This window comes from Antechinus flavipes, chromosome 2 (genome assembly GCF_016432865.1).
Source record: "Antechinus flavipes isolate AdamAnt ecotype Samford, QLD, Australia chromosome 2, AdamAnt_v2, whole genome shotgun sequence".
Classification (NCBI taxonomy): domain Eukaryota; kingdom Metazoa; phylum Chordata; class Mammalia; order Dasyuromorphia; family Dasyuridae; genus Antechinus; species Antechinus flavipes.
Genome location: NC_067399.1, coordinates 120,622,950 through 120,641,511, shown reverse-complemented (window position 1 = coordinate 120,641,511; position 18,562 = coordinate 120,622,950). Strand labels below are relative to the sequence as shown.

The 18,562-nt window shown below is 31.4% G+C and overlaps 1 protein-coding gene across 3 annotated transcripts in view; it reads right to left on the bottom strand.

Annotated features, from left to right (window-relative positions):
* Window positions 1-18,562, bottom strand: part of GFPT1 (glutamine--fructose-6-phosphate transaminase 1) — a 62,728-nt gene that overhangs the window by 29,244 nt on the left and 14,922 nt on the right. Inside the window, exons 4-11 of one of the 3 annotated variants that reach the window (XM_051975443.1) lie at window positions 16,671-16,796; window positions 14,119-14,177; window positions 12,201-12,335; window positions 10,973-11,034; window positions 9,634-9,713; window positions 9,372-9,425; window positions 8,773-8,826; window positions 1,072-1,177 (exon numbers count right to left, since the gene is read on the bottom strand). In XM_051975443.1, the coding sequence (XP_051831403.1) occupies window positions 1,072-1,177; window positions 8,773-8,826; window positions 9,372-9,425; window positions 9,634-9,713; window positions 10,973-11,034; window positions 12,201-12,335; window positions 14,119-14,177; window positions 16,671-16,796 (676 nt within the window). The remainder of the gene's footprint in view (window positions 1-1,071; window positions 1,178-8,772; window positions 8,827-9,371; window positions 9,426-9,633; window positions 9,714-10,972; window positions 11,035-12,200; window positions 12,336-14,118; window positions 14,178-16,670; window positions 16,797-18,562) is intronic. The other 2 variants (XM_051975444.1, XM_051975445.1) reach the window with 2 other exon arrangements.

The window sequence follows — 18,562 nt, the reverse complement described above, 5'->3', positions numbered from 1 at the left end:
ACATACACATTGAAATCACATGAATATGACAGATGAGATCACAGAGGATAATATAAACAATCCATGAGAAAATAACATTAAAATGCTAAACAGAGAAATATATTCACCTAAATTTTTTATATTTTTTTTCAATATCCTGAGTTCAAAAAATGTATAAATAAAAAATTTCCTAGAGGTAAAATTCTCTAATACTTCTTATTCAAAAAAGATACTGTACCAATTACATCAAACTTCAAAGATAACTAGATCTTCTCTATAACAGTCACAGCAATGCGAAAGAGATTGGTGAAACCATTCATGACAAACAACCAGGCTGGACAACTAAACAAACTGGTCCATTAATAAAACCATCTTAGACAAACACCAAAGATAAACAATGTAGTATGCCCCAAACTGAATGTAAGGAGGAAGAGGAGCATATGCTGGATTATATTTATATAATTATGCAGTGTTTTAAATATTTCAAATTGCTTGTTGTTATAAAAGCTCCTTCTTTCAATTTTAATAATCTCCTGGATGTTATATGCCTACAAATTAGAGAAAAAAGAGAAATCTTTTTAAAATTATTATAAACAGCCCAATAAACAAGTAGGATGGTAAGTGTATGCAAACTATATTGTGACACATTACCAACAAAAACCTGTATGTGAGAAATGGTATAAAAGTCATTACCAAGATATCTATAATTAGAAAAGGAGATAAACTAGTTATTGCTTCCAAGTGACCAGGAAAATGGTTGTGCTATTAACCCAATAAAAGTACTTAGGAGGAAACCCACATTTAGGAGTGTTCATTATCTCTTTGCATATGTTATGAGATGAAACTAAATATCCAGTAAGCATTTAGAGATTTGGAACTAAAATCTCATCAAGAATATGGATGTTGGCTTATCAATAAAAATGTGATGATTAAACATAGAAGTACAAGATGAGATTACCAAAAGGAAAAAAAAAAAACGGAAAGAAAAAAGAGGATCAAGATCAGAGTAAATGTACGACAAAGGATATGACTTTGCTAAGACATTAAACCATTAAAAAAAAATTTTTTTTTGAAACAATAGTGGAAGCTCACCTTGCATCAGAAGCAAAGTAATATTCAACAGCTTTTTCTTCAACAGGAAAAAGGCAAGTAGTGCTGTCCACCCGAGAGAGACTACAACTTCCTTTCTTGTCTTTGCCTGGGATATTACGAATAGACATCATCTCATATACTTAAAGAAACACAACTAAATATAATCTTCAAGCACAATCCTTATTTATCTACCAACATGAAGCAATTTCAGCATTGTCTCAGCAGATTTTGCTCAACAGGCAATAAAAGAAGACCTCCAGACTGTAGTGCTAACCACCTTTTTTCTATGTCACTGGGTTATCAAAATAAAAAGGAGGAGAGCATGCAAAGTACAATAAAATTTATTGAATTGTAAATAATTCTCAATAATTGTGTCACCCTTTTAACATTTTAGGTAGTTCAAGTGCAAATTCAGCATCATGAAGGTGCTGTTTTATTTTTATTTTTAGCCAAAAGCATATATATGTTTTCACTTCCATTTTTCACTTAACAAAAATTTTAAATATTATATTTAATAAATCAAAATGTTTCCATGGAAAGACAAAAACAACCAATAATATTTTCTTTTCAATTATGTTAAAAAACCTAATTTGTGGAAAGTTTAACAGAAAACCATCATTAAAAGGCAAATCTTATGCTATGGCCATTGTACACAAAAATCTCAAAAATAATAAGCAAAAAAATGAAACAAAAGGGTTTTTCCCTACTATCTGTAAAGAGAAAAAAGATAAAAGAAATTAAGAAAACACCAATTATTTTAGTGTTAATTATTAACAGCAAGCCAAATCGAAATACTGACATTCTTTGGCAAAATAATCTTCTTCAACCATTTGCAGAAAAACCAAAAGAGTAATAATTATTTACATGAAAATGTAATACACCTGTTATATATATTTATAAAGAAGTATATGTATATAGGTATATGAGACATGCAATTTTAAATATGTAAATTCCCAACATCAAATAATTATGGTTTAAGGTCAAAATTGACTTCATGTTGGTTTTTTTTGAGAGGAAACGGTGGTTCTGTTTGTTTTAAGAAAGAGTTAAGGAAGATCAAACAACTAAGCCACCAATGTATATCCCACATTCATTATTTATTTTGACATTGTAATTATGAAATTTGGGGATAAAGGAGAAACGACCAGAAGAGGTTGAGAGTTAATTTTTCAAACAAGTACCCAACTCTTGATTAAAGCATGCATGGAGATTTCTTTTCCAGTTCTTAAGCCTGCATACCACATCTTTAGTGTGTAAATATGGCTTTCTATCAATTCAATTTACTTTTAAAGTTTGTATAAGTTAATACATCTGATGCTTTGTTCATTCATTCAACAATCATTTATTGCATAGCTTCTGTGAACAAACTAACAAGCTCGCTCTTTATTCTTTAAGCTCTCTGTTTTTCAAGATAATTTGGTGATTTAGATTTTTAGCACCACTAGTGCTGATATTATAAATCTGGTATATATTTTTTAAAAACTTATACAACTTTGAACATTGGGAATTTCTTTTTATGACAGAACTTTTTAAAATCCAATTATATTTTTATAGAACAGTAACGGACAGAACAAGGACTAGGATTATCTTTAAACCCAAAGTCTTCCCTCCTTTCATTTACTTTAGTCACTACAAAAACCTCTCCTTTGGTTATGAAAGATGTCTGAATTGTCTTTTTAAAAGCAAAACCAGTAACATAGGTAAGCCACATTTTTACTCAAATGGTGCCCAAAAACTCCCTGGTGACTGACAGCCAACACTCAGCAGAGCAAGAACCACCGAAAAACCAGGAAGCTACCTAAGATCTCCCCAGTTTCCTTTGAGAACAATGTTAATTCAAGCCTCTTAAAGAATTCTAGAGCAAAAGAATCCACAAAAAGAATAAGTGAAACAATTGTCCAGCCCAATACAACTAAAAAGTTTCTTAGTAAGGGGGGAAAAGAGGTCTTTAGGAAAGGTCTGTCTCATTTGGGTAAAAGGGGAGTATAGCCCAGCTCAGCACAAATGGTACTCAAGCAACCGAGGCCCCATGGTCTGGACTCAGCAAGTTATGGCATAGGCAGTCAGCTATGAGACCTCCAGCCCCAGCATAAGAGGCAAACCGCCAGTCTCAGAACCTAGAGCACAACAGGCATGTCTAAGCCAGGCCATCCCAGACAAGTGAGAAAGCTGCCAGCTCCAAAAGCACTGGCCCAGAAAGCCAGTGACCAGATCTCTAGTACCTAGTATAAAACCCTAGGACTGTGCCTCTAGCACTCCCAAAAGCAAAAATGAGCAAAAAACCCTGATCACAGAAAGCTAACAGGGAAAATAAAAATAAGCAGAATAAGATGACAATGTGAAAGTATCTACACTTCAAAGAGGAATAGGAATTGGTCTTAGGCCCCAAAAATCCCCTTGAAAGAGCTCAAAATATATTTTTTTAAAATCTTGTAAGAAAGGTAAGGGAAAAAAAAGAAATGAGAGTGATGCAAGAGAATAATGAACAAGAGTCAACAACTTAGATAAGGAAGCACAGAAATTTCCTGACTAAAAAACAGAATTTCCCAAATGCAAATAATAATAATAATAAAGCTACTGAAAAAAAAAAAAAAACTTTTTTAAAAGTAGAATTGCCCAATTGGAAAAGGAGATACAAAAGATAACTGAAGAAAATATTTCCTTAACAATTAAAATTGGGCAAGGGGAAGTTCATGATTATGAGACATCAAGAATTAGTCACACAAAATCAAAAGAATTTTTAAAATGTAAAATTCCTCACTGGAAATAACTGACCTGCAAAATAGATATGGAAGGGATAATTTAAGAATTATTGAAGTGGCAGAAAGCCATGATCAAACAAGAGCCTGGACACCATCTTTTAATAAATTATCAAGGAAAACTTACTGATATCCTAGAACCAGAAAGTAAAATAGTCATTGAAAAAAATCACTTCTTGGAAGAGATACCAAAATGAAAATTTCAAGGATTGTTGTAGTCAACTTCCAGAACTATCAGGTTAAGGAGAAAATGCTATAAACAGCCAAAAAGAAATAATTCAAATATAAAATAGCCACAGTCAAGATTACACAAGACATAGCAGCTATTATATTAAAAGATTAAAAGGCTGGAAATATGACACACCAGAAAGCAAAGAAGCTTAAAAAAAAAAAAAAAGAAAGAAAGCGAAGAAACTTGGATTACAAATAAGAATCCACAATCCAGAAAAACCGATATGGACATTCAATGAAAGGGGGACTTTTAAATTTTCCCGATGAAAAGACAAGAGCCGAACAGAAAATCTGGTCTTCAAATACAAGACTGAACATAAGCATAACAGGATACACAGGAAAGGAAAAAAAAATGGTATTCAATAAGGCTGAACTATTTATATTCCTACTTCTTAAGATGATACTTTTAATTCTTAAGAACTGTATCTCTATTAGAGCTATTAGAAGGACTATATTTGGAAGTTGTGGGTATAAATTGACTTTGATATGATTACAGCAATTTATCAATAGAATAATACACTTTGACCAGTTAGGATTTATGCCAGTAATGTGAGCTTAGTTCAGTATTAGCAAAATTATCAAAATAACTAACCATATCAATAACCAACAGAAATCATGTTTACCTCAGTAGATGTAGAAAAAGCTTTTGAAAAAAAAATAGCATCCATTCCTATTAAAAATACTAGTGAACATAAGAATAAAGGGAGCTTTCCTTAAAATTATATCTATCTAGAGGCAGCTAGTTGCTATAGTGGATAGAGCACCAGTCCTGAAGTTAGGAGGACCTGAATTCAAATCTGGCCTCAGACACTTAACACTTCCCGACCGTGTGACCCTAGGCAAGTCACTTAACCCAATTGCCTCAGGCCAAAAAAAAATTATACCTATCTAAAACCATAAACAAGCATTATATATAATGGGAATAAGCTAAAAGCATTCCCAATAAGATCATTATTACAAGGAGACCCATTATTACAACTATTATTCAACACAGTACTAGAAATGTTAACTTTAGCAATAACAGAAGAAAAAGAAATTGAAGGACTTAGAATAATTATCACTCTTTGCAGATGACATGATGATATACTACAGATTCCTACAGAATCAACTAAAAACAACTTGAAATAATTAACAATCTTAGTAAAATTGCAGGATATAAAATAAACTCATAAATAATCATCAGGACTTTTAGATATTACCGACAAAGCAGAACAAGAAATTCCATTGGAAATAACAGTAAACAATATAAAATATTCGGGAGTCTATTTGCTAAGACAAACCCAGGAACTATATGAACACAATTACAAAACACTTTTCACACAAATAAAGTTAGATCTAAACAATTGGAAAAATATCAATTGCTCATGTGTAAGCTGAGCTAATAATCGACAATTCTACCTAGATTAATTTAATTATTCATCACTATACCAATCAAACTACCAAAAAAATTTATTTTACATAGCTAGAAAAAATAACAAAATTCATCTAGAAGAACAAAAGGACAAAACTATCAAGGGAATAAATGAAAAGGAAGATGGCCTAGCAATACTAGATCTAAACTTATATTATTAAAGCAGCAATCATCAAAACCATTTGGTACTGGCTAAAAAAATACAGTGGCAGATCAGTAGAATAGATAAGCTACGAAGACACAGAAATATATATACACAGTAATCTGTAATGATTGAGAAACCCAAGGACTCAAGCTTCTGGGATAAGAACTCATCATTTCACAAAAAACTGTTGAGAAAACTGGAAAATAGTATGGCAGAAACTAGGCATAGATCAACATCTCACACCATATACCACAATAAGGTCAAAATGAGTATATAATAAAGAGTGATACCATAAGTAAATTAGGAGAGCAAGGAACAGTTTATTTGCCAGATCTATGGAGAAGGGATGAATTTATGACCAAACAAGAGACAAAAAACAATATGGAATAAAAAAATGGATGATTTTTATTATATAAATTTTAAAAGTTTTTTGCACAAACAAAACTAATGTAACCAAGATGAGAAGGAAAATGGAAAGATGGGAAATAATTTTTAGAGCCAATGTTTCAGATAAAGGCCTCATTTCTCAAATATATAGGGAACTGAGTCAAATTTATAAGAATTCAAGTCATTCCCCAATTGATAAATGGTCAAAGCATATGAACAGGCAATTTTCAAGTGAAGAAATTAAAGGTATCTATAAGAATATGAAAAAATAATCTAAATCATTACTAATTAGAGAAATGCAAATTAAAATACCTCTCAGGCATCACCTCACACCTATCAGACTGGCTAATATGACAGAAAAGGAAAATGATAAGTGTTGAAGAAGATGTAGGAAAACTGGGACATTAATGCATTGTTGGTAGAATTGTGAACTAATCTAACCATTTTAGAGAGCAATTAGGAACCATCCCCAAAGGACAAAGATATAAATTGTGCATACCCTTTGATTTAGCAGTATCTCTACTTACTAGGTCTGTATCCCAAAGAGATAACAAAAGAGAAGAAAAGACCTACATGTGCAAAAATGTATATAGCAGCCCTTTTTGTAGTGGCAATTGAGTGGATGCCCCTCAGTTGGGGAATGGCTGAGTAAGTTATAGTATATGAATGTAATTGAATTTTATTGTGCTATAAGAAATGATGAGTAGGCAAACTTCAGAAAAACTTGGAAAGACTTATATGAATTGATGCAGAGTCAAGTGAACAGAACCAGGAAAACACTGTACCCAATAACACTGTGTTATAATCAACTATGACTGATTCTCTATTTTCAGCAATAAATGATCTAAGATAAGTCCAAAAGACTCATGATGGAAAATAATATCTGCAAACAGAAAAACTATGAAGTCTGAATGTAGATCAAAGCACATTATTTTCACTTTTTTGTTGTTTTGGGGGTTTTTTGTGACTTTTCCCTTTTGCTTTTTTCTTCTTTCATAATATGACTAATGTAGAAATGTTTCTGGCATCATCAGGACATAGTCACATAACTTTCTTACAAAAACTATATACATATATGCTATATGTAAATTTTAATTAAAAAGTAGACCAACGTTAACAATTACTTAAAAAATAAAACAGTCTTTCCACCAAAGATGAAGGTAACATTTAAGAAATCATGCAAAGGTTGTTTCTAATCTCAATAACCAGATTTTTAAAACTATAATCTGATTTGTTAATCAGAAATATTTTTCTGCATCTTATTATATTTCCTCTTCAAGTTTTAAATTTTTTCAAAAAGCTAACTGTACTTCAGTATTTAAAAGAATCTTCAAAATGCACTGCTAACGCATTTATTTAATGAAGACAATACATTCCTTTTTTTCCAAATTTTCTTGAGCCTTACTAACATTTTTTCATTATTTCTAAAAATTCTATTTAAAAAAGTACATAAAGTATTACATTATACCACTAGAACAACTGGTTAGCAGATCTAGAAGCTCTAGGTTCAAGTTCTCTTTACTAACTAAAAGATCCATGACTAAAAGGGACAAAAGCGATATTGTCACACAAAAGTTCTGATCTAGAAGAGTCACGTGTGCAAAAATGTTTGTAGCAACCCTTTTGTAGTAGCAAGGTACTGTAAATTGAGTGGTTGCCCCTCAGTTAGGGAATGACTGAATAAGTTATAGCATATGAATGTAATGGAATATTATTGCTGTATTTGAAATGATAAGCAGGCTGGTTTCAGAAAAGCCTGAAAACATTTACACGAACAGATGTGAGTGAAATGAGAACACTGTACACAATAACAAGATCATATAATGATCAATTGTGATGGAATTGGCTCTTTTCAACAATGAGGTGATTCAAGGCAATTTCAATAGACTTGTGATACAAAGTGCCATCCACATCCAGAGAGAGAAATATGGAGACTGAATGTGGATTAAAGCACAGTAGGTTCACCTTCTGATATTGGTTTGATTTGTTTTTTGTTTTTGTTTTTTTTGCTTTTTTTTTCTTTTCTTGTGTTTTTTTCCCTTTTGATCTGATTTATTTTTTGCACAGTATGACAAATGTGGAAATATGTTTAACTTATAATTTGATATCTTGGAAAGGGGAGAGGGTGGAAAGGGGGAAGAGGATAGTGAGAAAAACTTGGAACACAACATTTTGCAAAAATGAACATTGAAAACTATCTTTGCATGTATATGGGGAGGAAATGCCATTGAAATTTTTTTTTTAAGGCAGTCTTAGAAGACCAAGGTTCAAGTCACTTAGTAGCTATGTGACTGTTTATAAATCAATCAACTAGTATTTGTTAAGCATCTACTACGTATAGGAACTGTACTAAGCACCGGATATGTTAAGCCAGCTTCTATGAGTTTCCTCATCTATAAAATAAAAATTATAACATCCATACTAGTTAACTTAAGTGGCTCTTGTAAGAGCACTTGTAAATCAGTATTCTAAGAAAAATTCAAATGAAGTTACTGATTGAAGTCAATGTGCTATTTTTTTTTAAAGTTAAGTAAAAGAAACTATTATCTATAAGACTGAATTGGATATTAAATTTTAGATTACTTCATGTCTTTCCTTGTGACAGATTTGCATTTTTTTTAAGAAAGCAATAATTACACATTAATGATGTGGTTCTCAGTTTAGTTCTTCTAAGTCCCCCTTCCTTTGCTCTTTGATAACAATTTTTAATATTAAGGTAAATACACTATAAATATATATATATATATATACACATATCAAGAAGGCACCTTTTTCCTGTTTTATGGATATTTCATCAATAGAATGATCCATAGTTTGTACAGCTGAAAGTACAATGTGAAAAAGACACTTAAGTGAATAGTAAAAAACTAAAATAGAAATAAAACTATCAAAAATATCAGCTATTAATCTAAGAAGAAATTAACATGCAGAATAAAAATATTTATCAATCAAGCTAATATATTCTAGAACAGCCATACTATTAACCCCCATTGAGGATGTATTTTTCCAAATAATGCATAGCTTATATTAAAACAAATTATTTAAAATAATAAAATCCAGTGCATATTAACAGAGAAAAATAAAATGGAATGCTTTATGACTGCAATTTCAGAAATTTTCTAAAATCTCATGTATTTCCATTTTTGTTAATAAACAAATTAAAAGTAGTCACCTAAAAGTCAAATTCAAGCAAGCCAAATGCAAATTGCAAATTAGAAAAGATAAAAACAAAGCATCCTAAAAAAAGTAAGAGCACATTTAGAGGCCCAGGGCATTCACTCCAAGAGCAGGGAATTAATGGGAAATCAACAAAAGAGAGGTTTCACGATCCCTCTCTGTCCATGCAATCAAAGGGCACGCTTCCCACCTCTTTTTCCCTGAGATCCCCATTGTGTGAGGGTTGATCCAATCTGAACCCTAGCTAAAAGAGTACACAACAGGAAAAAAACAACTACTAGTCATCAAAATCATAAAAAAACAAAAGTTCTTTCAAAATGTTACCTAAACAGAATTATTAACAAATACAGTTAAAGAAATGTTTCTTTATACAAGAAAAAAAAAGTCCCACATCTCCTACACTGTTGTACAAGTTTTCTTTCACAACAGCTGGTTGCAGAAAGAATTCATACCTGTTCTGTACAGTATTGGGATATGGTCCGTGGAGAGTTTATGCTCACTTCGTACTCCAATCAGGAGGGGGCTCCCTCGTCTGCAAGTACAAAAGTGCTAAGAATAAGACTTTGTGTATTATAGAACAATGGAGTTGGAATTTAAGAATTCAACATACTTAATGGAAGAGTCATTCTTCCTCCCACGTCCATATCAACACTAATAAATGAACACTTCAACAAAGAATCAACTGGATACAATGTGGTTTTACTACTACTCTGGAAAGAAATCTACACATTTGTAGAGAAACAGAAAAAGGACTCCACTATTATCAGAAACTTAGAGCTGTCTAACCAGCCAATTTGAAATAGCAGAGTGATAAGTACTATTTCTAGCTAAATGAATACAATTTAGCCATGATCTAAACTATCCCTCAATTTTAATTATGAATTTTCTGATGAATTACCACTTTAATTTGTTTTAGGAAAATCCAATAAGGAAATCTGGGCCTATAAAAATAATGGGATAATGATATGCTTCACAAAAAGTATCCCTTACCAAGAGCTATCATTTTAAAAATAATTTGGCATAGATAAAATGCATTAAGAATGCTTATCATGCACAAAAGGTTTCAAGTCTTTAAAAATATGCAGAACAATTTCAGTACTTTCCTTTAACACACAAAAGAACTATTTCAAATTCTAAATAATCAAATGAAAAAAATTCTAAACTTTCAACATTCTCAAGGAGGCATTCCTACATATCTACACTATAAAAAAGAAAAGAGACCTGAAAACTTTTTTTTTGTACTAAGCACACGGATATCTGTTTTTTCTATTACTAAAATCCTACCTCTGCCAAAGAACAGCTAAAAGGCTCAAACACAGTCTCTTTTTTTTCTTGGTGTGAAATTCTGTTTTAAATTCAGCATTTTGGACTTCCAGATTTTTGAAAACAGGTGAAAACACTTGCCTGTCTTTCCTCATAAAGGCAAGTGATGATGGGTGTAAAATATAATATATTCTCAAATGTGCTAGTTAGTTTTACTGAAATGCTTTCCTCTCTGCACTATTTTTGATCATAAAAAAGGACTCTCTAAATAGGGGGAGAATATATGTAAGTTGAAGATGAAGCAAAAAACATAGAAATAGCCATTTAAAAATATATAAAAGTGAAAGCTCTTCTTTGGCTCCAATGCCATCAGGAGTCAAAGTTTAGATAATGATAAATAAGGTAGCTCACATTCAAAATTATTTTCTCAAATTAAAAAAAAAATCTTATATTGAGAGGAATCATAATGGTACAAAACTAAAATTTTCAAGAATTAATAAAATTATTAAATAGCAAATGTATCGATACCTTGTACCTACTGCTTGTCCAGGATAATGTACACTCTTAAACACAAGTGCAAAGGCACCTTCCTAAAAAAAAAAAAAAAAAAAAGTTTGCTCATCATATTTTCTGTAATCATATACTGAATTTGAAACTATCAATCAAGCAATAAGTATTTACTGAATGTTTTTCTAGGTGCCAAACACGGCACAAGTATTGGGAATACAAAATAAAAACAAAGTCATTACTGTCCTCAAGGAGTTTACATCCTAAAAGGGGAGACAGCATAAGCTAGGTAAGTTGTAAAGTAAATATAGAGTAAAAAGAATGTAACTTTGAAGGAGGTCTTAGTAGCTGGAAGCCCTTGAAATGGCCTTCTATAGGAGATGGAACTTGAGATGAATCTTAAAGGAAGTTAAAATTGCTAAGTGATGACAAGAGCACTCTAGGCTTTGGGATCAGCCAGGACAAAGGAATGGAAGAAAGAAATGGAGCACTTTGGGAAAGAACAGCAAGTAGGATAGTATGGTTGTATGCAAGACACATATAAGAGATTAATGTGTTAAAAGATCAGAAAGAAATTGAGAATCATTCAAATTTATGCACTAGGAGATGACATGTACAGAAGATTTTAGTAAAATCATTTTGGCAACTAAATGGAGGATGAAGTGGGGAGGCTTAAGACAAGGAGTTTAATTTAGAAGGCCACTGCAGTAATCTAAGTAAAAGTGATGAGGGACTGAAATAAGGAGGTAACTTTGTAAAAGTAAGTGATCACTGATTTCAAATATTTAAAAGGTCATGTAAATTCAGCATAGTTTCCCAAGGGAAACCAAAAACCAATGGGTAACAAGGTAAATTCCACTTCAATATAAGAAAGAACTAACAATGAACTTCGCCCCAAAATGGAATGGACTACATTGGGGGAGTTAAATTCCCAATGCAAGATGTTTTCAGGAAGAAGCTGATCACTTGGCAGGGATATTTTAGGAAGGACTCATGTTTCAGGCAGAAACTTCCTGAATTAGATAACGTCCAATGTTCCTTCCAAACCTAAGCTTCTATGGTTCTACAGTGTCATTTGTATGTTATGGGTATTACATATAAAACACAAGAGAAGCAGAAAATACACAAGGAAAAATCATTTCTTTTTAACACAAATTTTAAAAAGCAGAACTTGCATATCACCAACTAATTCCATTACATTAAGTTCTGACAAAATATTCTTTTTAAAATTTAATATTATTTTAAATACCAGTTGCTGGATTACTCTCTCCACCAGTGTTGTGAAACTGATATCATCACTTTCTCGGTTGTCATACATGTATTTAACAAGTTTAGCAATTGACTCTGTATCTGTTTCAGATTCAAAATCATAACCTTTGCTTTCCTGTTAAGAGAAAAAAATACTTAAGACACAATGTTCCATTTCTAATTTTCCTCTATATTTTCCAAAATTTCATTGTCTTCTCTTAACATTTTTTCTGACATCTATCATCCTATTCTACAAATTAATGAAAATGAGTACAGATACTAATTCCACATTATCAGTATCTAAAGTAGTCTGATTAATATTTTAGATGAAAACTTTTCTCAAATGTTTACATATACATAGTTCTAGATTACCAAGTTTCAACAACTATACTATAATAAATTCTACTTAACAACTAGCTAACAAAAGTTAGAATTTATATAGTAATTTGAGGTTTTGAAAGAATTATACATTATTTCATTTGATCCTCAAAATTATCCTTGGAAGCAGATGCTATTATTAGGCCAATTTTATTAATAAGAATACTGAACAGACAGAAATTGTTTAGGGTTCTATAATCTAGAATTAAAAAACTGGTACACATTTATGGCTGAATCTGAACTTAGGTCTCCCTATCTCCAAGTCTAGCACCCTACTCACTATGCACTCAAATGTCTCTAACAGTGTTAAAGTAGCTATCTACTTTAATCTATATTGAACATAATCTATATTTATATTTCCTTGATGACTTGGAAGTCTTTCAAAGTTGTGCAGTGCTTGGAGGGTCCTCTTAATATTATCATTAAATAGAGCATCATAAGGTAAAAGGTTTTCCTGAAGTTATACTGATCAGAAGATATCTAAAAAGAATATTTCCTGATCCATACTATATTTTGGGAGTTGGAAAACAGAAAGAAGGAGGTGGAGGGAGGACACAGGAAAAGTTATCAATTTTTTTTTAAATGTACAGGTTTAAATAAGAAACTTGGGGAATAAAAGTTGTCAGGAAAAAATCTGCTACTTTTATCAGTCCATAAACTGATAACTGAGAAATAATATTCTAGAAGTTTCTTTTTTGAATAATATTAGAAACAAATAAGAGATAAAGCAATTTACATATTTTCTGAATTATGCTTTGGTTGCTTTACAAAACAGATGTTATTTCTATAACAAACAAGAAATAGAAATTTGCTTTCCCTTTATTTAAAAATATCAAATCACAGTGATCTATAATACATTTGACATGTTATATTAAGGTTCACTGTGCTACTTCTAGATAATATATGAAATATTTCAAGGTGGTTTCAGAAATGTGGAAACAACAAAGGTGACAAAGGTGCCTTATTTCAGAGTACCTAAGCTCAAAAAATTCTTCTCAGATGTGGCTCTTTTCAATAATGAGGGGATCCATTTCCAATAGATTTGTGATAGAGAAAGCTATCTGCACCCAAAAAAAGGACTGTAGGGACTTAAAATGGATCACAACATAATATTTTCACTTTTTTGTTGTTTGCTTGGTTTTTTTTCCTTTTTGTTTCAATTTTTCTGGTTCAGCCTATGTGTGGAAATATGTATAGCAGAATTGCACATGCTTAACATATATTGGATTACTTGCTGTCTAGAAGGGGGGTTAGGAGGGAGAAAAAATTGGAACAAAAGGTTTTGCAAAGATAAACGTTAAAAACTACCTTTGCATGTATTTTGAAAATAAAAGGCTATTATTTTAAGAAGTTTTTTCAAATAAATAAATTCTCATTAAGTGACCATCCATCTGATACCTTTCCAAATTTATCCAGACCAGTTCTCAATGAGAGATAGGCAACCTACCACGTAGCCTAACATACAACTTCTCACTCTTCTTTATATCATATACATATTCTCATATAATTGAAGATCTGAGGACTTATTTCCTTTTGCTTACCAGAAACTTTCGCAAATCTTTGTAGTTGGTGATAATCCCATTGTGAATTACAATAAATTCTTAAAAAAAAAAAAAAAAGAAAAAGATATATTGAAAATACATTGTAGATGACATCCTAATGAACGCAAGCATATAACAATTCAAGCAAAAGTTTTATAAACAGATTATTGCTTATATGTAGAACATCTTGTTTTTCAGTTTATTTATACACTTTCTTTATTCTTGTTTCTGCAATTACAACGTAGACAGAAAAGATCTTTGAAATGAAAACACTTAAAATTCTTCATTTCCAGGGATGATGTTACTCAAATATAAAAACATTTTTTAAAAAATAAGGCAATCTGATTTAGACTTATATTTTGCATGCTTGCCAAATTTGTAGAATGGAACTAAGAAATGAAGTGACAGCACAGATAAGATTATCATGGTTCAATTAATTCATCTTAAGCAATGACTTTAGAACATCAGAAAATCTGCCTTTAAATATAACCACAAAAGTATAATACAAAAACAAAAATGAAATATATGATAACTTCTTTTTAAACGTATTTTAAACTAATTTCAAAGAGCTGATAATCAAGCCAATTGAAAAATTATTTTTGTCCATACACACACAAACACACACACACAGAAACACACACATATAAAAATACAAACTATTTCCAATGCTAATTTTTAAGTGATATACAATCTTGGAAGAAAAAGATATTTGAGTTGAATTTCTTAGATGATTAAAATTTACTACGAACATATACAGATCAATATTTTGTTAACTTTTTGCTCCCTCAAAAGTAGCTTAACTACATTAAATTCTCCCCAAAACAAATCAAAAATATTTTTGTTGGTTTAAAAAAGGAAAGAAGTATAACATCCATTAATATACATTCCAAAGTGAAGCAAAAATAAAAAAACTACTTTAGAAAAACTGTATAATCATAATGTATTTTAAAATGTTTTTGAAGGTGGGGAGAATATGTCTCAGTAATAGGGTTTCTGGAAAGTCTTTGTACAGTTTTCAGTTTTGGTAACTTCAGAAATAAAAATACTTGCATTTGAATGTTTATATATATCCTTTCAAAAAGAAAAAACATCTGAAATTTTAATTAAAATTTTTCGTACTTATTGAGTTTTGTGAATTATAAATAAATATTTAATTCTATTTTTGTTTCAGTCCCTTTCACTGAAGATGGCAAATACTTATTTTTTTCAAGGCAACTGAGGTTAAGTGACTTGTCCAGGGACACATAGCTACTGAGTGTTAAGTGTCTGAGGCTGTATATGAATTCCTGACTCCAGGACCTGTATTCTATCCTTTGCGCCATCTAGCATCCCCACTAAAGATAACAAATACTGAAGAAGAAAAAAATCAGTTGCATTCTCATTATAAGTAGGCTCTCTACAGAAATATAATTGACAACTGTTTAACAAGAGATTATGGCTGAAATTCAGAATGAATTTGAACATTCCCAAAAGTCAGTGAGCCAAAAGTCAACTGAAATGAACACACAATGCACAGAATCCTAACAGTATAACTTCATTAAGTGTGCTTACGATGTTATAATTGTTCAAATGGTACAAGAAGATTATTATGTTAAGTCAGACTCCTGTCGACTGATGAAGTCAAAAACTGAAAATTCTAATGTCCTTGACAAGTTGACCTTTTCTGATAAGCAATTTTTTGCAAAGTTAACCATCACAATTGCCCCATATAGCATATAGAAAGGCCTCACAAGTCAAGCAATATAAAAGATTCTCCATAAGTTAATGTCTGCTACACCACTAAAAAATAATGCATTCCAGGGGCCTTTCTTTTTTGAAGAAAATAGTCAATGGCAAATCTTCAATGTCACAGAATTGATTTATTCCCAAACTTCAGGGGTTACATCTATTAAATAAAACCATTTTTCAGTAAGACAGGGCACCCAGTCTCACAGGCTTACAACTGTTCCTGTACAATAAATACTTTCTTAAAGTATGGATTGGTAAAAGAGGTCTGAGGTCCTCCCACTTGACTATTTCAGTTATCTGATCTATCTTCACTAGGTTTTTTCTTAAAGAGCCTGATCAAAACTTCCTTGCTTGAATCATAACCTTGTTCTTGGATAATTTTAAGGCCAGAATTTATTATCCTTTTAATCACTAAGCATCATGAGCTGATCCAAGTTTTTACAAAATTCAAAAATCTACTAGGAAAATGTATAACACAAAGATGGTAATTATGTTCAATTTTTATAAGAAATGTTAATATTTTTAAATTTGAATAATTGATCTTTCAAATCTTAATTTTATAAGTTGGTACTTATGAAGCAATAAGAGCTTAAAACTGGATTAAGACTTTTGGAATACGATAAATAGATCCAATTATATGTAGTGAACTTTTAAAATCAAAAAAACTGGTATGATAGCATAATTCTAAGCCAATTCAATATTCTCTGAAATATAATTTCTAAACAGATTTTGAATGTCTCAGCACCATACCAAAAACAAAAAACAAAAAAACTATGTTTCACATCTTCTAACATCTGTCCTGTTGCATCTGAATCTGTCCATACCATTGTTTTTATCAGAGCGCTGTGGATGGCTATTAACTGGATTAGGCTCCCCATGGGTGGCCCAACGAGTATGAGCTATTCCAAGATGAACATCAAATTCTATATCCAAGTCCATATCCTGTTGTTCTGAAAAAAAAAAAAATAACGGAAAATTGTAATCTTAAATCATGCAATGTAGAACCTGTCAAAAAATAATAAACACAAGTACTAAAATATTATTCAGCTGTAATGAACAAGTTATCTTGAACAAAATATCTCATTCAAAAATACTTAAATCATTAAGAGTTAATATGAGTCTTCCCAATTGATAAATAATCAACAGATAGGAACAGTTCTGAAGAGAAGAAATCCAAAGTTTCTATAGTTATTAAAAAAAAGTTCCAAATAACAAAAAGTAAAAGAAATGCAAGTTAAAGCAACTCAGGTTCCAAGTCACACCCATAAGATTGGTAAAGTTGACCAAAAAAGGGAATGAATAATTGCTAGAGGAGCTGAAGGGAAACAAGTTCATTGAGGCACTGATCGGAGAGCAGTGAACTCATTTAATCATTTTGGAAAGCAATTGGTGAATGGGCCAAAAAAGTTATTAAACTATTAGTATCCAGAAAATTCCTTCTTTCTACTTATAACATAATTACTACTCCTAATTGGTCTTCCTACCTCACATTTCTCCCAGCATCTCTACCTGCTAGATCTATTTCTTTCACTGCTACCAAAGGAATTTTCTGAAGTATAAATCTGACTATGGTACTTCTTACACTCAATAAACTCCAATGGCTTCCTACTATCTGCAGTTTGAAATATAAACTCTTGTTAAGCTTTAAAAGCCCTCCACGATCCAACTTCTCTTTCTAGCCTCATTGGATATAACCTTCCTTCCAACTCTCTGCAATATAGTCAAATTGGCCTTCTTACATATAGTTCCTTATATGCTTTCTTACATATTGTTCTTTTTATATGAAATACTCCTTAAAACATTTCCTCATATATGATATTCCATCTCCCATCCCTGTGCCTTTGTACTAGCTATTCCATATGCCTGGAAGGAACTCCTCCTCTGAAAACATTTCTCTTTCTTCAAAATGCAACTCATGTACCATCTTCTAAATGAAGCATTTCCAGAAGCTTTGCCCTTCCCTCTCAAACTACTTCCTATTTAATTAACTACTTTGTACTTGATTCTCTCTATAGTCATTCTGTATATGCTTAAATGCACAGATACATATATCTACATTTTTAGACATAAAAATATGCTTGTTGTTTTCCCATCAGAACATTAATAATAGCTTCTCAAGAACTGTTTCTTCATTAGATTCATGGTCCCCAATGCCTAGCTTATCGATTAAATGACCCATTTAATCCAGTCCAAGCTGGATATTCCTCCATACTTTGTTAATGCCAAATCTTTTCCCAAATATCTCAGTTCTAACAACCTATGTGAAAACAGAAGATACCCTATAAGTCAGGTGGCTCCAATAAAATCTTTGATTCTTCTCAGTCACCAAATCCTTCACTCTATCTATATGATTTCTCTTCCATTCATCTCTTCTTTTGCATTCATACTGTCACTATCCTAGTCCCATTAACTCTCACTGAGACTATTATCTCATCCTCCTATGAGATTTCTTTGCCTGTTTTTCTAGTTTTATTTCATATTACTTAATATTATCTTTACTCAATCCTACATACTTGCTGCCATCTCTCTGAAACATAGATGTTATTTCCAGTAACTTGCTCAAAACCTTTAATGGCTTAGAGAAATTCTAAGGTTAACTTTTCTAACTTGAACTCTAATTATTTACCTACATTTAGAATCACAAAAATATAACTGGAAAGAACCTCAGAGATTAGCTAGTCTAGTACATACCTGACTGAAATTTGACTCTATAATA